A 20,395-nucleotide genomic window follows, 5' to 3' on the forward strand; every position below is an offset into this window, starting at 1 on the left:
ATGACACCACTAGAGAGCCACTCCTTTAGATCAAACATTGTCCCCTGGGGGCATCTTAAAATGTAAGTACCACCAAGGGGACAATGTGTATATAAGTAGCTCCCAGGGGTCGAGTTCCCTGTTCTGGGCCCTGAGAACACTGCGAGGGGACAGAAGGTAAGGCCGGCTGGCCCACGCATCCTCCCGAAAACCTGCGTAGTGAAGAGGCATTTCAAGCTGCCCCTGCTCCCTCCTCAATGCTGAGCCCAAAGGGGTGTCAGCCAGTGCAAGAGGCATCGAGCCTATTCAAACTCGTCTTTATTTCCTAAGGGGTCAGAGCAGGGCTGTGGGAAAAGGGAAGGATAACTTGGGGTTCAGGAGGAGCCCCAGGCCTTGAGGAAGTGGATGAACCCTCGTGCTCTTCCCTGGTAGTGTTGCTAGTAGGGGTGATTCTGGGTGTGCTCCATGATGGTCCGAATCGCCACCCACGTCTCCTGGGCCGTGGGGATGATCTGCGTGGCCGGCAGCAGGAAGCCATAGCGCCCAGTGTCCCGGAGCTCAAAGCTGAAGGCGTACTTGATGCCACTGTCGTAGGCCCAGTCGACAGTGATCCCACTGGCCAGATCTAGATACAAAAGGGCAAAGAAAAAAAAAAAAAAGCCCCCAAAGGGAAAAGCAGAGTGTGGCCACAAGGTAGAGAGGTGACTTGAAGCGGAAATAGGGTCCTGAAGGCCAAATCCCCACCCACCCCAGACCATGCCAAGCCTCCCGACCACCTAGGCCTCGACTTGGGCCATACCCTGCCCTCCCTGCCCATTCTCTGTGAAAGCGCCTTGAAGCCACCAAACAAGATCTTCCCCCTCCAGGATCATCACAGTAACCCAGGCCTTGGGAGCTGTGCACTCACTAATCGATGCTGCGAAGAAACAGCTCCCTGTTTCTAGGTACCACCATTCACCCTTCTATCCAGATGTGGAAATCAGCTCTGGCCCAGCCCGGCTAGATCTGTGGCACTGTCCTGTGGCCCGCCAGGCCTGCCAGTCAGCAAAAAGCCTGCACCTGCCCAACCCCAGGTGGCCGTGACGCCTGCAGCAGTAGCCAGGGAAAGCTCACTCACAGAGGGTGGTGCTGATGCTGCCATAAATGTACTTGATCCCGTGGACCTCATACAGGGCCTGCACTGCATCCTTGGCGACACTGTACTGCAAGATGACAGCCAGAGGGTGAGCGTCCAGGGCCCCCCGCACTCCTGCACCCTCACTGGCTGCTAAGAGTGGGGAGTTGGGAGTCCTGGAAGTTGAATGTATAAATGGCTCTCATTAGAAGGGATCACAGCACCTCCGGCTTTGAACTTGATCACATTTGAAAACAAACTCCCCTGCTCCTCCCTACCATGGGGCTGGTTGGTCTGGACCCTTGTTTCAGAGTGAGAACCTAAACGCCCTGGAAGTCTGCTGGATGCCTCCCCCAGCCCCTAAGCAGCCAATCTCACCAACTCCTCCTGGTTTGAAATAGGTTCCAGTGAGTGGCCATAAGGGTACATGAGCATCTGAGAGTAGCTGTGGATGGAGATCAGAAGCTTGACGTTCCCATGGGCTGTGATGAAGTCCACAATGGCAGCCACCTCGGGCTCTGAGTGAGGGTAGGGCCCATGGTAAGTCTCTGAGCAGGGATTGTCATTAGAACCATTTCCTGGAAGTAAAATAAAAACCACCCCAAAAGGTTTGAATTCCCAGGTTTGGGAAAGACACTTAGTGCTCACAAAATACCCATGTACTTCCCAGCCTCCTCTGCAGTTTGTTTGAGGCCAGGTGACTACCTCTGACCAATGAGAATGTGATATGTCACCTCTCGTTCAAGGCTGTTAAGAACAAGCACGGCTTCTCCACACTCTCTTCTGTCTGTGGTTAAAAGCGAAAAACTCTCAATGGAGAAAGCATCCTAGGGCCCTCTGTCACCATTGCTAGAGACCGTCGCCTACCCACACTGGACTCCTGTGCATGAAAACAAACTTTTGCTGTGTCGAGCCACTGAGGGGTGTTTTGTTGCTGCTGCGTACTCCTACTCTAATCCATCAGAGGAGTGTAGCCGTACTGTGGCTCAGCGACTCTGTGGCCCTGGACAGAGCTCCGTTGGCTGGTCCTTCGGTTTAATCCTGACTGTGGTTCCATTAGAAAGGCAGGCCTGCCTCAGCAGTGGCTCTGAATCCAGCCCCCTCTATGAGCAGCAACCCCTCCAAGCTGACCCTTCTCTGCTGACTGTCCTGCACCCTGGGGGAGGCCTGTTTATGGGGGTGGGGTGGGGTGGGGTTGGGGGGAGTCAGCTGAATGCTGCTCAGACTTAGTGTCTGCGTTAGTTCGCCCAGCCGCAGAAGCAACATGGACCTGGGGCCAGGAAAAGAGAGAACAGAGCCCCATAGTTGCCCGAGGCTGGTCTGGGAACCACAGATGCAAAGAGTCTTTGAAAATTCTTCTCGGGGACCTAAGCTGGGGGAGAGGGCCAAAAGAAGCTATGTTTCTGTTTTGCTCACAAATTTAATTTGTTTCCATCTCCAAAATTCTTTGCTCTCCATCTCTTTTCATCCTCTTTCCCTCTTATTCTGTTTTCCTCCCCTCCCTAGGGCCATGTCATGGAGGGGTGAGCTGGGCTGGTAAGATTTGTGGGTTAGGGACACATTTGGAAAGAGCCATCCCAATTCCTCCTTTCACTCTCCTCCCTAAAATGACCACGCACAAGCCGGGTCCAGAGGCCAGGGATCGCCCCAGCTTCTGAAGCTTCATAAGGATGCCAGGGCAACCCCCTGGCCCCCCAGGGCAGTGGGCTGGCTGGGGAGCTGGGATGCTGGCCTGAGGACCAGTTTAGGCTGCTCTAGGGATGCAGCAAACCATGCCTCCCTGAGAACGCAGGTGAGGGCGGCGCGGGTGGGAGGGATGATCCGCAGATTACTCATTACACAACAATTAAATTAAGACAATAATAAAACCATAAACAAAATCTTCCTGCCTGAGTCACCAACCCAGACAGACACTATTTCTGATCAGAGACAATTCTGTCACTGGGGAGCACATCCCCTCTTGGATCGTGGGTCCTCACCTGGGCTGGGGACCCTGGTTAGGAGGGGAGGTGCCTGCAGGGAATGAGGGGGTGAGGAGCAGCCCCACGGGCTGGAGTCAGCCCAGCTAACAGTGGCCCTGATTGTTGTGTCTGCCGGGAGCTTCTGCACCTGCTACACTTGATGAATGACAAATAGCAACAGATGAGCAGAGCGGGGGAGGCTGAAAGCTTTGTCTGCTTTTGCAGCCCACGCATGGAAAGCAGTTCCCCTGCCAACGACCAGGTGGCTTTGCCCAAATATGGAGAAACACTTCAGGCCATTAGTTCTGGTTTGAGCTAAACAGAATAAACTAATCTTCCCCTGACCAAATGGGAATTAGCTGCCTGCCTTTCTCTGACGTTTCTTGAAGTCCTCTGAGCCTGCCTGTTTCACAAGTACCTGCTAATGGATTCATTAGCTATTTATTTTTCCTTCTCTCAAAATGTAATTTGTAGCAAGGGGAAATCTCTGGAAGGACATGGTAAATCATTAAAAGTAGTAATCTTGGAATAGTGGGATTATGAGAGCTTTTTTTGTCCCCTCTGGGCCTTTTTTTTCTCCCCATATGTACGTATTTTTTACGTTGTATATGTAGTGATTTTTTTTCCTGTGGTAAAACCACAAAAGTTCTTTAAGAGGTAATTTGTCTTTCTACCAGCCAGTTAGTTAATCTCAGCATCTGTGGGTACACACTTCAGCTGGTTTCGAGGGGCCTGCGTGGATGACCACTTGGGGCAGGTGTCTGGTCACTCAGAGATAGAAATGCCTAATTTTCCATGGTGTACTCCCTTGCACAAGCAGTTACACGCACGGCTCCAGAATCTTCAGAAACCTTCACACTGCGGGCTCAGGGGAGCTTCTTTCTGGATGTTTGAGGGCTTATTTTGTCCTTATTTTTCATGAGAACAGACTCAAAAAAGCGAATTTTCAAAGCGACTGGCATCCAGCTCTAGAATGTTCTCTCTCACTGGTTCAGCCACCAGTCTGTGGATCTGCTTTTCGGCAGCAATGGCACTGTCTCCTGTGGGGCCAAACCCCGATCCCCCAGCATGGTGTGGGGGCCACATTTGTGGGCAGAAGGCTGTGCCCATGTAACTCTCCACTCTGGACACTGTCCTGGCCAGATCCAGCATTCCACCCGTCAAGTTGCCATTGTTCCCAGGTCCACATACCCATCCCTGAGTTTTCTGGAAGCCTCAGTTTCCCCATCTAGTCCCCGTGCCGCAGGCATGGTAAAGGAGATCATCAGGGAGCACATCAAAGAACTGGAGGAGTGCGGGGAAGCCGCCCACCCCTCCCTGGAATCACACAGCCCCGGCAGATAACCCCAGCCCCGTCAGCCCAGAATTACTAAGTAATTGGGTCAAAAATAAAAACCAGGTCCAAGTCAGTGTTGATGAAAGTGTTGTCTTATTCTATTTTTGAACTATTGCCCCGGCCTCTCCAGAGGGCAAATTTCAGGTCACCGCTCTCAGGAAATGAGTTTGAAGGCATTTTGCTGCAGTGTGCTCCCTTCAAGGAAGGGCTGGAGACATTTCAGGGGCACCATTAAACTCCGGGTTTCAAATAGCGGGCAAGGCTGCCTTTTGTAATCCTTCGGCCTGTCTCTGCCGTATTTAGAATTTAACCCTCGCAGTTAGTCCTGTGCAAGACACCATATCCCATGTTTCTCATGAAGGCTTAGCGTATGTATACATTTCACACGCATGGGCAACTCTCCTCATACCCCACGGCCACTCCTAGGCACGTGTGTTGCCTGCCTCTGACTACGACTCACTTGCATGAGCTAACTACATTGCCTTGCAAGTTGGGAGTCAACGTACTCTGAGGGTGTGGAGATGTGCCGAGGACCGGCCCTTCTCCAGCCCCGTCCCCAGGCCCAGACTGCCATACCTCCGAAGCCAGACCTCCAGTTCCTGTTAAGATCCACACCAAGGCAGAAGACTCCGGGCCTGTTGGACTTGTTCTTCCGCCACAAGCGATTCTGAAAAGCCCAGGGCAGATGACCTCATCCAGGGGGCCCATTCTCAGGGGCGGGAGCCCCTGACATTCTGGCCTAGGAAGGACGGGGGGGGGGGGTCCAGTGGGACAGGGAGGAGCGAGGGAAAGAATTGCTGGGGTGGGATCGGGCTTGCATACGGCTGGCCCAAGGCCACAGACCACACTCTTTGTGGTTAAAGCCAGGGTGTGGGCAGAAACCTGAGCACAGGCTGCCAACAGTGACCTTCCCCAGGCAGCAGGAGGGAGGTCAGAGGGCAGAAGCCTCAGCTACGAGACTGAGCAGCCCCTCTGCCTCAGTGAGACTCTTTGAAAGGAGCCACTGAGAGGTTGGCCCGCAGGAAACCTCAGCCCAGCTTCCCAAAGCCAAAGTGCCCTTTTCTCTATCCTCCCGGAGCTGACTCCAAACCCCTAACCCCTGATCCCACCCTTCCCAGGTGCCCTCACCATGCTGTGGGTAAAAGCAAAGCCATCGGGGTTGGAAACGATCTCCATGAATATGTCCGTGGTGTTCAGTATGTTTGTCAGCATGCGGTCTTTGCCGTATTCACTAACAATCTGCAAGAAAGGACAGAGTGTGTACTGGGGAAGGGATGGGAGGCCCTGCTGGGCTCTCCTCCGAGGTGGAGCAGGACATTTGCACAGCCAGTGGCTGTAGCCAGGGGTAGTATCAGGCCACCTGGTATATCCTTCATGCAGAACCAAAGGCTTGGATTTTAGACAACTAGAAGGCAGAGGATAAATGCAGGCTCTGCGCTGCAAAAGGCCAGCTGGCAGCTGTTGCAAAGGGCAGGAGGGTAGAGAGCACTCTGAGTTTAAACAAACCAAGTATAATATTTCAACTGGAGGTGCCCTTAAATAGTTGAGCAGCCCCCCGCCCCCTGCCCCAGCCCCATGGTCCGTGCTGACCTTTTTGGCGGTCCAGATGCCGGTGGCATGGGTGATCCACTCTCGGGAGTGAATTCCAGAGTCAATCCAGATAGCCGGGCGCTGAGAACCTCCAGTGCTGAACTGGGGAAAAGCACCAGGCCCCAAGCAAGTTGAACCGAGACAGCTACAGGGCTGTCCCCAGACTGCCTGGAAGGAGGCCGGGCAGCTATCCTCACTGCCTGGGGTGGCCCTAGGTACCCAGAGAGGAGGCTGTACGTGCAGCTGGGTGCCTGTGCATGAGCCCGTGAAGTACACGCATGTGGGGGCCCTGGTGACACAGTGCTGCTCCTGGAGAACAACGCGATCCAGCCAGAAGCACGGAATTTCCCAGGTTTGAACGTCTCGGATGCTTCTGGAAAGTTCTAGTGCTTCTCAAACTTTAAAGGGCGCAAGAATTCCCTTGAGATCTTACTGAAATGCAGATTCTGATTCAGTAGGTCTGCGGAGGGGTCTGAGGTTGGGCATTTTTACCAAGCTCCTGAGGATGCTGCTGCTGTGGGTGCAAGGACCACTCTCTGAGCAGCGAGGTCTTAGACAGCATTACAGAGAGAACACGGACAGGCCCCGGGGGAAACTGAAGCAGGGGCAGGCAAAGTAAGGTCCCAAGTTCAGCGAGAGCACTTGACCCTTCAGAAGAGTTCCCTAGGGCATTGTAGAGGGCAGCAATGCCTGTCTTTTCTGAGAACTGGATATTAAAGGCCCCGTCTGGTCCATGTGCCTAAGTGGCCTTTGGGGCACTTACGAAGAACGGCTTTCTAGTGGGCTCTATACCCTTCTCTATCCTGCCTCGGCCAAGGACACTGCCGCTGCCATGTTTGGTCACACTCTGTTTCCAGGGGCCCCTGTGAAGGGCTGGGAGGTCTCCTCACAGACTCACACCTATCTGTGGGGCTGCCTGAGCCAGATGACCTCAATAAATGAGGCCTCTCTTCCCATTCAATAGACGAAGCAACTGAGGAAACAGGAAGAAGGCTGACTCACCCACACTCACACCCCAAGTCCAGGCTGATGACTGCCACTCTGCCATTCCGGCTCCTTAGCAACCCTTCCACCTACTTCCTGACTCAGGACGTGCCAGGTTATACACTGTCACCTGTCCGTTCCTACAAGTGTGGGTTCCTGAACACCACAATCTCAAAGTTTATGGGTCACTTCAGGACAGGAGTGTCTACATCTCTCCCTAAAACTCCTACCCAGCCATGACCCCACCTGAGCTCAATTCTCATGCCAGAGGCTCTCATTGTAGCAAATTTTAATCAACACTTCTAGCTTTTACCTTCAGGACAAGAATGGACCGATTTTCAAAGCTGTGGCCAATCTGAATTTTTGAGACAATATCTGAATACTCAGTTACAAGGTTGTCAATCCAGCTATATATCTGAAAGAAATGAAGTTCATCAAACTGTCAGTTCATCAGCGGGGGCGGGGGGGGGGGGTGTGGAACCCAGGATCTCTCCAAATAGACTTCCCGATCCCACCCTCCTTAATGCTTTTCTACTTCCCATGAGAATCTGAAAGAACCTAGATAAAAACTGCAAGACGACACCCTCCAGGCCTAAAGGAATCAACCGGGTTGGCCAGGATTCTCAGTGTTTTCACCATTGTGCAGAGCTAACCCTTTGCCTGGAAGAACAGCACGTGCGGAGCTTACTCGGTCCCCAGGGCAGCCTGCGAGGCTCTCTCTGGTTACCAGATTCTCTCGGTTCCTTTCTTTTGGCCCATTCAATCCACTTGACAGAGTCACAGACCTCCCAGCGTTGTTTTTGGGCCTCTCACCCTTTTAGATTCTAAGCCCCGTGAAGGCAGGATTATTTATCTCTGGCGTCGGTAAGTACTGACGGGCTAGATTAATCATTCTCTTATTTTTTCAGTACATATCACTGAATTAACAAATATCTGAAAGAAAATGGATTTTCTATTACAGGACCTATGAAATGGGAAGAGTGAAGACGATGATAATAGAGTGGACATTGCCAATGATGTCCGTCCTTTACATGGCGTCTGTTGTCCCTTCGGGCCCTTTACATGGACTGGGCGTCTCTATGTTCTCCTTGCATTTTCTCCTTCATAAACAAGTCACAGTCATGTCTGCCCCAGCTGGCTATGATTGTGATCACGTATTTTCTCCAACTGAAGGCAACTCTGTTTGTTCTACAAAACGGCCCTCCAATGTGCCTGGCTTCCTGCCCCTTCTACACAATAGTGCCCAAAGGTAGAGCTACTTACCACCAGGAACGATCATGGAGAAGTCATGACCCCTGGATATGAAGGTGCCTCCACCCGCTCCATCCTGGCTAAGGACGGATCCTGGCTTAGTGTCCTGCCATTACTCTCGTCCTGTACCTGCCATGGGCTGTGCTGTTGAACCACGGTCCCCTCTATCTGAATCTTGGCTTCCGGGCCTCTGAAACTGACTGGCCTCCTCACAGACCTTCACCCAGAGTCTACTCCGCACACCCCAAAGTGTCGGTTCACTCATCCTTCGCTAGTTTGTGCCTGAGTCTGGAGGCCCCAAGGGTCCAAAGGGACAACAGAGCCCAGAGCTTGGCCGGGCAGACTCACCTCCTCCAGGGTGTGGTAAGAGGAGTAACTGAAGCTGCTGGTGCTGCGCTCCAGTCTGCGGGACTTCGCCATGGCTGCCCTCTCCTCATCCAGCAGCACCTAGGGACAAACGCACTCATGGGAAGGGAAGGGGAGGGCCGGGCCAGGCGTGCCCCTTCCGAGCCCTGCCTTGGCCGGCCGTGCACAAAAACAGCCTTTTCACAAGAGAACGAGCCACCATGAGCATGGGCTGCACAGCAGGAGGAGATGCTGGGTTTCCGGGTGATGCTTCTGCTTGACGAGTCGGCATCCATCATGTGTGTCTGTGTGTGCGCACACACGTGCACACACAGAGGACGAGCGAACGTTTAAAACGTTGACGACAGTTGAGAAGTCCATCCCTCTATTGCGATTTTTTTTTAAAAAGTGTTTTAAAATAATGAAAGAGTGATACCCCGAGCATAGGACCACAAAACACTGACATACCAAAAAATATACCAAAATGCTAACAATTCCTGTTAGGATAAAAGGATTATAATTTTAAGCATTTTTTTTTTCGTTTCTACATTTTGGCGATGCCTTTATACCAACTCAACAAGTAAAACGTTCGAAATGAATAAGTCATACTCAAACAAAAAGCCCTAATGGCTAAAATACAGTAGCAGCCACAGAGCCTTCAGTCCCTGGGCTGGAAAAGAGCCCCCCACCCACCCCCATCTGCCACAGACCAGGCCCTGCTGCCCCGGTCAGCTCACTCACAAGCTTGCACGAGTTCGCAGATTTTAAAATAGGGCTGACAATCCATGTGTGGGGCTCATTTTTCTTTTTGTGCACCAACTACGCACTAGGCAACTGTCCTTGCAACACCTTCTAGCTGAACTGGCTGGGCCGGGACAGTGTCACTGGGCAAAGCTGGGATTGCTGGCTGAGTTGGAGTGGCACAAGTGCCACCCAGGGAAACTCTCGCAAACGGAATCTGTCTTCTTCCCAGGAAATCGACGGACATCTCAGCCCCCACGACTGTCGTGTGCGGGCACTCCAGCTGTGGTGGGCAGCTAGCCACAGGGGAGAGAACAGGCCGGTCCAGTGCACCCGGAGTCAGGGCCCGTGCTCTGGCCCCACCAAAGTGAAGTTAAAGGGTCCATATGGCCAACTTCCTGGGGACTGGTGGAGGGCCCGAGGCAGTAGGTGAAGATGCAGGACAGGGAGGAGAAATTGGGAAGAAAGGACCTGAGGGCCCGGCTCTTCCGCACAAGACACACCAGGAAGACAGCTCCCATAAGGCTGTCCTTTGTTCTACACAACAGCTTGGAGGCAAATGGGAAGTCGGCACCAAACTGCAAATATCTTTCCAAACACCCTCACAGGCTTGTGAATGGATATGACACCCACTTACAAATTGGGAATGCTCAGCCCTCACAGCTGGGCCCCAATTCCAGGAACTGTTAATCTACCCTGGCCTGAAAAAGACACAGATGTTTGCTCCCCTCCCCGGCATGAGGGAAGGGGAAGAGAACTAAGGAAGCAGTCTGGCCCCGGGCTGAGGAATGCCTAATTACAGCCCTGTCAGGCTTCTCACAGAAAAAAAAAAAAAAAGGGAAAAAAGTAACCCTCAGAAACAAGCCATTTGCCTCCCTGGAAGTCATAACCTGGCAGGAAAGTAATACCTGGGCGTGAATTAATTTATGACAGGGGTAAGGAAGGATGCAGCATTAAGCGAAGAACAGCGTCTCCGGGAAGGGGGAAGAGGGAAGCGAGGAGCCCGAGGACCCCAAAAAGAGGAGTTGACACCTAACAGGAACTGGTACTGCGCAGCTGGATTCCAACCACAAACATGAAATGGCCGCCACGGCCCGTGGAATGGGGGGGCAGGGAGCGGGAGATGGCTCTGACCCCTGCTCTGTGACCACAGCCGTCACCTCTCCTTGTGCCCCTGGCCTTCTCTTCAGGCCCGACGTTTGCGATGGCGGCGGCATGGCTGGTGGCAACTACGGTCCATGCCTACATCAGGGATGGCTGCAGATCCGAGGGTGTTAGAACGGACGCGCCCCCCCCCCCCAGAGGCCAAGGCTGAACGGTGGCTTCGCTGCCCAAGAGGCAAAGTTAAAACACGACACAAACGACAACCTCTGAGGACGCGGATGGCGGCACAGGAGCAAACCGTGCCCGGCCTGGAGCCAGGTCATCTCGGATGACATCCTGACACTGTCACTAACTCGGGCAAACTGCTAACTTCTCTGTGCCTCCGTTTACTAAATTACTAATTTCTCCGTGTCCTTATAAAAGGGAGGGGGTCGCGTTATCACACGCTTTGGCGTATACTTTTCAAGTGTTCTCACGAGGGTAGAGGAGTCAATGCGTGCACAATACTTGGCACATTGCCAAGCATGCAGTAAATACTAGCTATGACGACGACGACGACAGTGGCAGGACAACAATAGTAACTCTTGGGGTGACTCCGGGACTCCGATGGCACAATTGCTGCAAGGCATGTTGGGGGAATCTGGATTCCTCCATAGAGCAGTGGTGTTTGTAGGACTAGGGACGGCAGACGGCCCTCATTAATGGTCACTTGGCTGAGCCAGGTACACTTGCTCCCCTTGAGAACCAACAGAGGGGCCAGTCCTTTTGTCCCTGCCCCCTTGGTACAGCTGGACTCCACCTCTCCCTCTGCGCCTCGGCCACCATTGCTTCCTCCTTCCCTTGCCTCCTCCTGTACTCACCCCTGCCTGTCCTCCTCTCCTCTTTAGAGCTGCCACCCGCCCCGACCCGAGCCAACACCTGGGCGTCTTATAAATCTCTTTTAAACAAGTGTTTGTTGAGCACACGCAGGGCACCAGACACGTGGCAGCCAACAAAACAGAACCACCTGTCCTCATGGAGCTTACAGTCTGGTAGGGGAGACAATAAACAAGATAAATAAGTAAATGATATGGGATATTAAAGGCGGTAAGTGCCATGGAGAAAAGCGACGTGGCCAGAGGAGGGAAGGAATTGGGTGAGTGTGGAGAAGGGTAAATTTAAAATAGAGTAAAAAGGTGACATATGAATAAGACTTTGAAAGCAGGGAGGGACTAAGCCATGCAGATATCTGCAGAAACAGCATTCTGGGTTATAAAGCCCAGCATGTGCAAAGGCCCTGAGGTGTGAATCTAGTCAAGGGCCCTGAGGCACGAATGGGTCAGGCGAGTGTGAGGAAGACCTAGGATGTCCAGGTGTCTGAAGCAGAGTGATCACGCGGAGAATGGTTGGTGGTATGGGGAGGGCCATATAGATCACGTAGAGTCTTGGCTTGTTACTCTGAGTGAGCTGGGACGTCGGTGAGGGTTTTGAGCAGAGTGACATAATCGGACTTGCATATTTTTGAAAGACCCCTTTGGCTGCTGTGTTGAGACTAGGCAATAAGGAGGCAAAGATGGAGTCGGGGAGAGCAGTTTAACTAGAGTAATCGACGTGAGAGCTGATGGAGCGTTGGCCCAGGGGGTAGCGTAGGATGTGGTAAGATACATTCTGAAGAACGTGCTGAGGGACCGAATGTGGGGTGTGAGAAAGGAGGCGAGGATGAGTCCAGGCTTCTTGGCTGAGTGACCAGAAGGATGGCATCGGCACTTCCTGAGATGGGAAGGCTGTGGAGGAGCAGTTTGTGGGGCTAGGGGAGCTCAGTTTGGACCCTAGGAACTGTGAGATGCCCCTTAGACACCCAGGTGGAAATGCCGACGAGGAAGCCAGGCGTACGAGTCTGGAGTTCAGGTTGGAGGTATGAGTCTGTCTGGAGCTACAAATCTGTAAGTATTCAGGAGCTTGAAGGTACTCAACGCCATGATCCTGGGTGAGTGGACAGAGGAGAGATCAATGGATAGAGCTAGAAAACAGAAGAACCACACGCGAAGGCACAGCAGTGGGTTGGAATAACCCGGAAGCACACAGGCTTCCAGGTTTGCCCTACGGGAGAAACAGGGTGATGGCTGGAGGTGGGGGGAAAGGATCAACAGAGGACTTTTTTAAAGAGGAGAGAAATAACTCCATATTTATATGCTAATGGGAGCGATTCAGTAGAGAGGGGAAAATTGGCGGAGCAATATTTACACAAAATTGTATTTTGCTCTAGATACTGGGAGCACGGATGATTTTTGTTTTCTCCTTTGTGCTTTTCCCCTATTTTCCAAATTACCTAACATGAATATTTATTAATTTCGTAATCAGAAAAAAAGCCATTAAAATCCACAGAGCTGATTGCTCAAGTGAAGCTTTTCCACGGTGACTCATCTTAGGGAAAAGGAGGGAAAAAAAAAACCACGAAAGGGCTAAAAAGAACAAGGAGGTGAAGAAAAATTAAATGCAAATAGAGCTCACGCGGAATCTGATCATTTCTTGCCTGGCCCACTGCAATTTCCTCACCACCTTCCTGCCTGTCAGTCTCTCCCTGCTCCTGTCCCCAACTCAGCATTGTCACTGTCAGAGGGATTTTTCTTAAATGCAAATCTGATCATGTCAGAGACCTCCGATGGCTCCCCCACGGTTTTCGGGATAAAATCTCGACCTCTTCACCCGGCAGAGGATGCCCTTTGTGATCTGGATCGTCCTCATCGCCAATCGGGGGCCCCCTTCCCCTCCCAGTCCCCCCCACCCCACTCCACTCCTCAGCCACACCGTAATTACCGCCTTTTCAGAGCGACTAGCCGGGCCTCTTGTACTCGCTCCCATAGCAACCTGCTGCACTCCATCAGGGCTCCCATCCACTCCATTGTAATCACTGATTTACTCCCTCCGCTCCCCGCCCCTAGGACACGCCGGCTTCCCTGGACACAAGAACCAGATTTCTTATCATTGTATTTCCAGCACCTTGCCCAATACCCCAGCACACAGTAGGTCTGTCTCTCTGTATCTGTGGGTGGAATGAATGACTCCACCTCTTCCATCTCGAGCATCCTTCTCATAGTGGCAGAGGTGGGTGGGGGAACTCTGTCCTCAAAACTCTCCAGTGCCTCTGGCCAAAATGCTAGCCAGCCTCAAACTCTTCACACTCTCTCTCAGCCTAGTGCCACGAGCAAACACACCATCTCCTCTTTTGTTCTCACATCCACGAATTCAATTAAGATTTATTAAGCTCCTACTAGGTGGCAGGTTCCATAGTAGGGGTATAAAGATGAATAAGGGACATGATCATGGACCTTGAGGGACTCAGGAGAGGGGGCTCTGGGGACAAAGACCAGCTCGTATTACTGAGGTCTTCCTCTGTGGGCATGCTCTTCCAGAACCTGCCAATAGAGTAATTCAACAGACAATTGAGGGCCCACCATGCAGGAGACGCTTTGCCAAAAACAGGCAGAAAAGATCCAGGAGACGGGGAGAAGAAGTCAGGCCTACGTGTCAGTAACTAAAACCTAATACCGGAGGCCAACGACCTGCGTGGCACGAAGCCCTTCCCTGCTGTTAGCGCCTCTGAGCTTTCTTCCTCCTGGACACCTTCCCCCATCATCACCACAAATCAACTCGACAGGGCAGCCTCCCCCCACCTCCAACTCCCTCTAAGCCAAAATTTGATCTCGGGTCTGACAATCAGAGTTTGATGCGTTGCAGATAGAGCAACTTGGTGAAAACCCCGCCTGGCTGGGTTCGGGCGGAGAGTCCAGGGCATTTTACTGAGAGAGAGTAAAAAGTACCCCCCCACCCACCCACCCCCTCCAGGGACCCAGGGCTGGGGACCACGGGAGGGCGACCAGCTCCAAAGGAGCCAGCGGGGAGGCTCAGAGGTGCCTCTGGGGCTACTCCCGATGTGCGGAAATCAACAGAAAAATGTGAGAGACTTCTTCATGTCTGTTTGCCAAATGCTGCGGGGTTCCCAGGGCGGAGCAGGAGCCGGGAAATGCAAACTTCAAAATGCAGGCATGGGCCGCAGTGAGAATGGAGTGCTAGTTCTTTTGATGTGGCGGCCTCTCTTGTCTGTGGGAGTTTCCCCATTTCTGTTTGTGGGGATTTAATTAGAGAAATCGCCCACCCCCCACATGTTGAGCGGGGAAACAGATGTGCCCGAGGAGGATGAAGGTCTTTGAATGGATCTAAGTGCCCCGGCCCTGTGCCTGCATGGGAAAGGAATGCTGGCTAATGCGTTTATCCCTTGGCATGTGGTGTCAAGTGTGTGCGCTCCCCAGGAGACTCTGTGTTCCCACACTCCAGCCCCGAGAGGAGATTAGCTGCCTTCGGGAAGGAATCTCCGAGCAGGCAGTCCTACAGGTACACGACGGCATCTGCAGAGGGGTGCCGCCGCAGGAGGCCTAACCCGAGGGCGCCCCAAAAACTCGCTTGAGGAAGAAGGCTCCTTGGTGTCTCCTCGAAGGCAGAACGATTGAAATAGGACCCCACAGCGTTCAGAAGAGACGCTGTCAGGGGCACCAGCGGGAGGGGGAGGGGAAGATGGGGTTCCTGGGATGAAGTCTCCCTTCGCCCCACCCAAAGGCAAGTCTGCGGCCACGTCTCCCAGAGCTGCTCCTCTTCAGGAAGCCTGCAAGGGAGAGGCGCCTGGTACGATCGGCCCCGTGGGGGAGGTGCGGGGAGAGCAGCCACCGCCGGCCCCCGCTCTGGAATGAAGGAATTCCCTGAATCGGATGCCTGAGACACGACTGGGACAGGAGGGAGCAGTCAGAAAGCAAAGCGAGCCCCCCCGCCCCGCACGCTGCCCCCCCCCCCCACACTGCCTCAGAAAGGCTGAGCTAGTTCCTCCTCCTGTCTCCCTTCTCCACTTTTAGCCTTGGAGGCTTTTCTTCCATGTTGGGCCCAAATCGGAAAGGCATCTGGAAAGCGAGCCCCCAGCCGCAGTGCTAGGGCAAAACCTCACCTGGATGTCTTTTATCATGATGCTGTAAGCCAGGCCGTGAGACTCCAGAAAAGCTTTGACATCTTTCAGTTCAGAGAAAGGAACTCTCATGTCCACAGGGAGGTTGGGCCTAGCTGGGCCACGCCAGAAGTCCAACTTGTTCACAAAGGAAAGAAAAACAGGCACATTCATCACATCTCCTTACACACAACCCTGTAGGCATCCTGGAAAGCCAGGCAATCTTCTTTTATATGGATAAAAGGTCCCAGTTCCATAATGAAAACCCTAAGGCCAATGAGAAAGACTGGCACAAAAAAATATCTCCAAGACTGAGTTTCTGTTTCTAATTTCAAGCACCTTCATCTCCCAGCCTCACTCATACACTGCAACTTTGCCCAGATCCAAAAGCCTAAAACAGTTGCTGAAGGTGAGACAGCTCAACCTCTGGGCTGTGAACGTGGACAAGAACCCTGGTCAGCACAGAGAGAGACGTCACTGCCCCCAAACCCGGAGAAGCAGGAAAGGCCTGGCCTGGACCCCCAGGTCATCCGGATGCTCCGTCTATTTTTCAATTTATAAAATGGAGGGAATTATTATAAGGTGTTACGAGGCCTGGTTGATAGGAGCACTCATACAAATAGGAACAAGGACTTTGGGCCACATCCAGATATACCTGGTTGTTTCAATGGCCCTCAAACAAAACCCTTCTATTATACTAGCCGAAGATGTTTCCATTGTGGAATACTTGCAGAGGACAAATGCTCTTGGAAAGAAATGCTCAGGCTGACAGGGACAAGCCCAAATAAAACACAGGTTTGCCAAGCTCAGCCCTTTCATTGACAAACAGATGTGTCCAGTCTGTGAGCTGCTTGACATCACACCCAGAGACATGTGCACTTCCCGTGTGCCTGACAGGGTCAGCTCAGCATCTCCCCATCCCCCCATCTAGGCCAATAAGAGCCACCCGACCTTCTGGGCAAGGGTCCCCAACCCTTCCTGAAAAGGAGCCATGGTTGATTTTTACACGATGTTGTGATCTTTGGCAGAGCCATCAGGGGGCAGGTTTTGGGTGGGGGGAGCAGGAAGGGGAGAGCCAAATACGCTAGCCACTGGGAGGGGAGGGAGAACGTGACCCCAAGCTGTGAGGAGTCCTCACCTTCTGGGGCTTCAGGCCCTCCAGATCCCTGAGGAGTGAAATCTGCTTCTCATTTTTAGCCAGGACTCGAAGAACCTGGTCTCTGGAAAGACACAGGGAAGGGTGGAGGGAGCAGCTGAGAGGAATTCCTTGGAAGGCTGTGCTGCTCAGAGGAGGCAGCGTGGAGAAGAGACCTTGCCAAGGGGACCTGGCAGGAAGGCTGGGAGGCCCCTGAGCAGAAGGACTTGCAGCTCTGGGAAGCACTCAAGCCCTTTGGCATGGGGCCAAGGATCTCTCAAAGCCCCAAGGACAGACCGCCCAGGGGACTAACTAAAACCTGTCAAAGCTACTGAGGAAACCATTGCTGAGACTGAGGAAGGAGGATGGGGAAGGATATGGGAGATGGAGGAGAGTGTAAGAAAGAGAGGAACAAGGGAAGAAAGAAATAGATACGGGATCGCAGGAACCCGCGGTGACCCCGAATGATCTTCATACAACCGTCCCAAGCCGCGGTGCCCATGCCTGGGGTCCGATGCCAGAGATGGCGCTGGCTCTCTCCCTGACTGGCTCTGAGACTGTGGATGATAAACTTGCTCACTAAGCTTTTGTCTCCTCTTCTCTACTCTGAAGATACTACGGGGCTTCTGCCTCGCAGCACCAGGGGGAGGCTGAGAGATCACGTGCGTCCGTGGATGGCCTGGCCTATAGTACTGGTGCTTGTTATTTGAAGGAAGACAATACCACACCCACCTATGGTAGGGGATATAGTCTCTTAAGGGTTACTAACATGTTTAAGAATCTGAGGAAAGCTATGAATCCTTCCCCCAGAAAAAAAGTACACACACACACACACACACACACACACACACACACACACAAATTTAATCTCCGGTTTCGAGGGATTCTTAGAATCCTGAAAGCTTATTCATGGACCCAAATTAAGAACTGTGGGTTTGGGGAGAGATAATGATATAGCTGCATGTCCTGCCCTTGAGCGTGAGCGTGGGAGATTATAGAGCTGGAAGGAGGTTCAGGATGAAACCCAAAGCCCTCTCTGTGCCTTGATCAGGTCCCAGCAGCACAGCCACCCCCCCCCCCCCACTGGGACACGCGGGCTCCTAGCTCCCAACGGTCCTCCTCCTCCTAAGCAGCAGCCACTCACCCTGTGAAATTCATTTGGCCCAAAGCTGCTGCCAGGATAAAACTGCAGACCAGGAGCGTCCGGCTATCCACAGGGGACAGCCCAGGGCCCGTGCCTCCTCCAGGGAGGCCCTGCATGCTTCTTCCTCCAGGCGAGCTTCAGGGGCCTCCCTCACGCACAGGCATGGCCCAGGCCTCAGCACAGCACAGCACCTAAAGGCCGGCAGGCCCGGCCTGAGAATGGGCGCGTTAGGCTCTGTCTGGGGAGACCAGGCGTGTGACTCCCACATGCTGGGCCTTGGGAGAGCCAGGGCCGCCCCTCCTCACGTTTAGGCAAATCCTCTCCTGGGAAGGGGAGAGGGAAGAGGGAGAGAGGAAGACGAGGCCCTTAGCTTTCCTTCCTCCCTGGAGGACTGTGGGGCCAGCTTCCTGTGAACAGCAAATCCTCCATCTCCGGAGAAAGAGGAGAACAGCTGGAGTCCCGAGGAAAGCACTCCATTCCTCCCTCCTCGTTTAATTCTTTCCTTTTGCTCTCCTTCTCCCTCCCCAACCACTCACACTTTCCCCAGGGGTGTGGACGCCATCAAAAGAATTTAGGGTTTAGAGACAGAGAACCAGGTGCTCACTTCCCCTCTAAAAGATCTGGAGCAATTAACCTAATCTCTCTCAGTCTCAGTTTACTCATTAGTCAAATGGAGTTAATAACGCCTCCCCTCCCTACCTCACAGTTTTGGTTTTTTGGGGGGGTGGGGGGAGGCGGTATTAGATGAGACAACTTGGGTGAATTGGCTTGGCAAAGCCTGCAAAATAGAATATACTATTATGTCAAAGGCATTAATTCTTAGTCACAGCTGCATCTTAGGTCAGTACTCCAAACTGCAGTGGGGAGAAGGGGAAGAGAAAAGAATGGAGAAGGGAACAAAGGAAATAGATATATACGGTATGAGAAGAAATTCAGTGAAAAGTCCCCTTTCTGTCTTCAGGTGGTCACCATAATGCTGGAATAAGCAGTGTGTTTTCTGCCGGACAGGAAGGTCCCCGCAGTCGTTATTATAGTTTTCGACACACAGCGGAGTCAGTTTCTCGATCCTGCTAAAGCCCCGCACAGCCCCCTTTCTGGTCTGGGAATAGTAAGAATAAAGCAGAGGCCAGCACACAAAGCAGTCATATTAGAAGGAGAGACTGAAAGATGATGCCTGAATAGTAAATGATGAATCTAACAGAAAATCCACAGGAGGTGGAGGAAAGGCAGAGACTCAATCCAACAAAGTTGTTCAGCAGAGGATGTCAACAAAAGGCCACTTAACTGTCACCGGGGCGATTCTCACAAGCCCCCCTCCCTATCCGTACCTTCCCAGAATGGCCAATTAACTGGCCATGTGTGCAGAGAGGGGAGCTCTTTTATTGACAGAATGCCCTGCTCCCACACCCCGCCGGACCTACTCCATTATTTCGCGGTTCAGCTGTTCAGACATGCCAAACTCTCCTAGAACTCTGGCTTTGGGAACTCTCAGACAGAAACATTTAGCAAAGGCTTTAAAGACCTAGAAAAGAAAGCAATCACGCTTTCCACCCAAGTAACGTCCAGCGTTAGTAGAAAGAGGAACAAAAGAATGTATTAGTAAACAATAGCTCGAGGATCTAAAAGAAAAAAAAAAAGTGGGAATGGCGCTCGTCACCAAAAGTACCCAGCGTCTTCTTGTTCAAAAGCATCATTTTAAGTCACTAATAATAAGACAATTATCCCTGTGCTTGGTTTGCGGGTGGGGGGGTGGGGAGAGAGAAAGACCGAGAGCAAGAGCAAAGGACAGAGAAGAGCAATTAAGAATTCTTGAGAATTCTACGGCTGCGCTTCCAAGAGAACTTTATGTGACAATGGAAATGTTCCATGTCTGCACTGTCCAGTAGCCACTTGAAGTGTGGCCGGTGCAACTGAGGAGTTGAATTGTTAATTTTAGTTAATTTTTAGTTAATAGCCACAGGTGGCTCGTGGCTAGCACAAACCACAGGGTAGTTCTACGGGAATTCACCAGCCCTGGAGCACTGCCTCCCATGGCTGGGTTTGGAGCAGAGACACACAGCTGTGCTTGAGCTAACACCCCATACGGGCTTCTCCCTTGGAATTAATTACTCGTCTAATTCATTTATTCGGTAAATGTCTACAGAATACCTACTACGTGCTAGGCACTTGCTAAGGCCTGAGAAAAAAATAGTGATGTAGAACTGACCCTTCGGTTTCTGTTGGGGTAAGGAGACAATTTAAAAAGCATATAAACAAATGTAAAAGTATAGCTGGCGTGTGTATCACCAGGGGAAGATTCGACATGCCGTGAAGACGGGCGACATGGACTCCACAAAAATCGAAGAGACAGGGAACGTTTCTCCCAAAGAAGTTTCATTGGAGGACTTTTATCACCAATGGGTGGGTGGATTAGATACCTAAACAATTCCGCTCGAATGAAACAACTGACATACTGGATAAAATATTTTTAATAACAATGTAAAAAGTATATAAACAAATGTGAAACCATAGATGGTATATGTACCACAAGGGGTCCTTTATCTGTGAAAATCCTTGAGGTCTGGATTGAAGCTGAGTTCCTCCAGAGAGGGTTTGCATTTACTTTCGTGGGTCGCCGGGGGTGGGTAAGTGGGGGGCGGGGGGCACCACCAACCTGAGACCACTCTAAATTAAATTATTTGCTTGAGATTTTTGGACTGCATGGTTAGCATAAATTTAGACCACAAACTTATGTGTGGGCTT

General features: G+C 52.1%; 1 protein-coding gene across 2 annotated transcripts; it reads right to left on the bottom strand.

The window, feature by feature from the left end:
- Positions 1-279: 279 nt before the first annotated feature.
- CPA5 (carboxypeptidase A5) lies at positions 280-19,454 on the bottom strand. 2 transcript variants are annotated; one of them, XM_016148644.2, is made up of 12 exons: positions 19,066-19,454; positions 17,654-17,865; positions 16,513-16,594; positions 15,378-15,512; positions 8,564-8,662; positions 7,278-7,379; positions 5,981-6,082; positions 5,519-5,629; positions 4,967-5,057; positions 1,472-1,671; positions 1,097-1,181; positions 280-604 (listed from the first exon to the last, which is right to left on the bottom strand). In XM_016148644.2, the coding sequence occupies exons 2-12, from the start codon at positions 17,767-17,769 to the stop codon at positions 417-419; spliced, it is 1,311 nt and encodes a 436-aa protein (XP_016004130.1). In that variant the 5' UTR covers positions 17,770-17,865; positions 19,066-19,454; the 3' UTR covers positions 280-416. The 2 variants fall into 2 exon arrangements, with proteins under 2 accessions (XP_016004130.1, XP_016004129.2); XM_016148643.2 differs by lacking the exon at positions 1,097-1,181.
- Positions 19,455-20,395: the final 941 nt, after the last annotated feature.

The sequence above is a fragment of the Rousettus aegyptiacus genome, unplaced genomic scaffold, assembly GCF_014176215.1.
Source record: "Rousettus aegyptiacus isolate mRouAeg1 unplaced genomic scaffold, mRouAeg1.p scaffold_m13_p_13, whole genome shotgun sequence".
Lineage (NCBI taxonomy): Eukaryota > Metazoa > Chordata > Mammalia > Chiroptera > Pteropodidae > Rousettus > Rousettus aegyptiacus.

Bases quoted from the DNA above. Each gene is read 5' to 3' on its own strand.
- CPA5 (XM_016148643.2), bottom strand. From the start codon at position 17,769: ATGCAGGGCCTCCCTGGAGGAGGCACGGGCCCTGGGCTGTCCCCTGTG. The intron at 15,513-16,512 runs GTGAGGACTCCT...TTTGTGAACAAG, and splicing joins AGGGCCTGAAGCCCCAGAAG to TTGGACTTCTGGCGTGGCCC. The intron at 8,663-15,377 runs GTGAGGTTTTGC...GTTTGTCCCTAG, and splicing joins TCATGATAAAAGACATCCAG to GTGCTGCTGGATGAGGAGAG.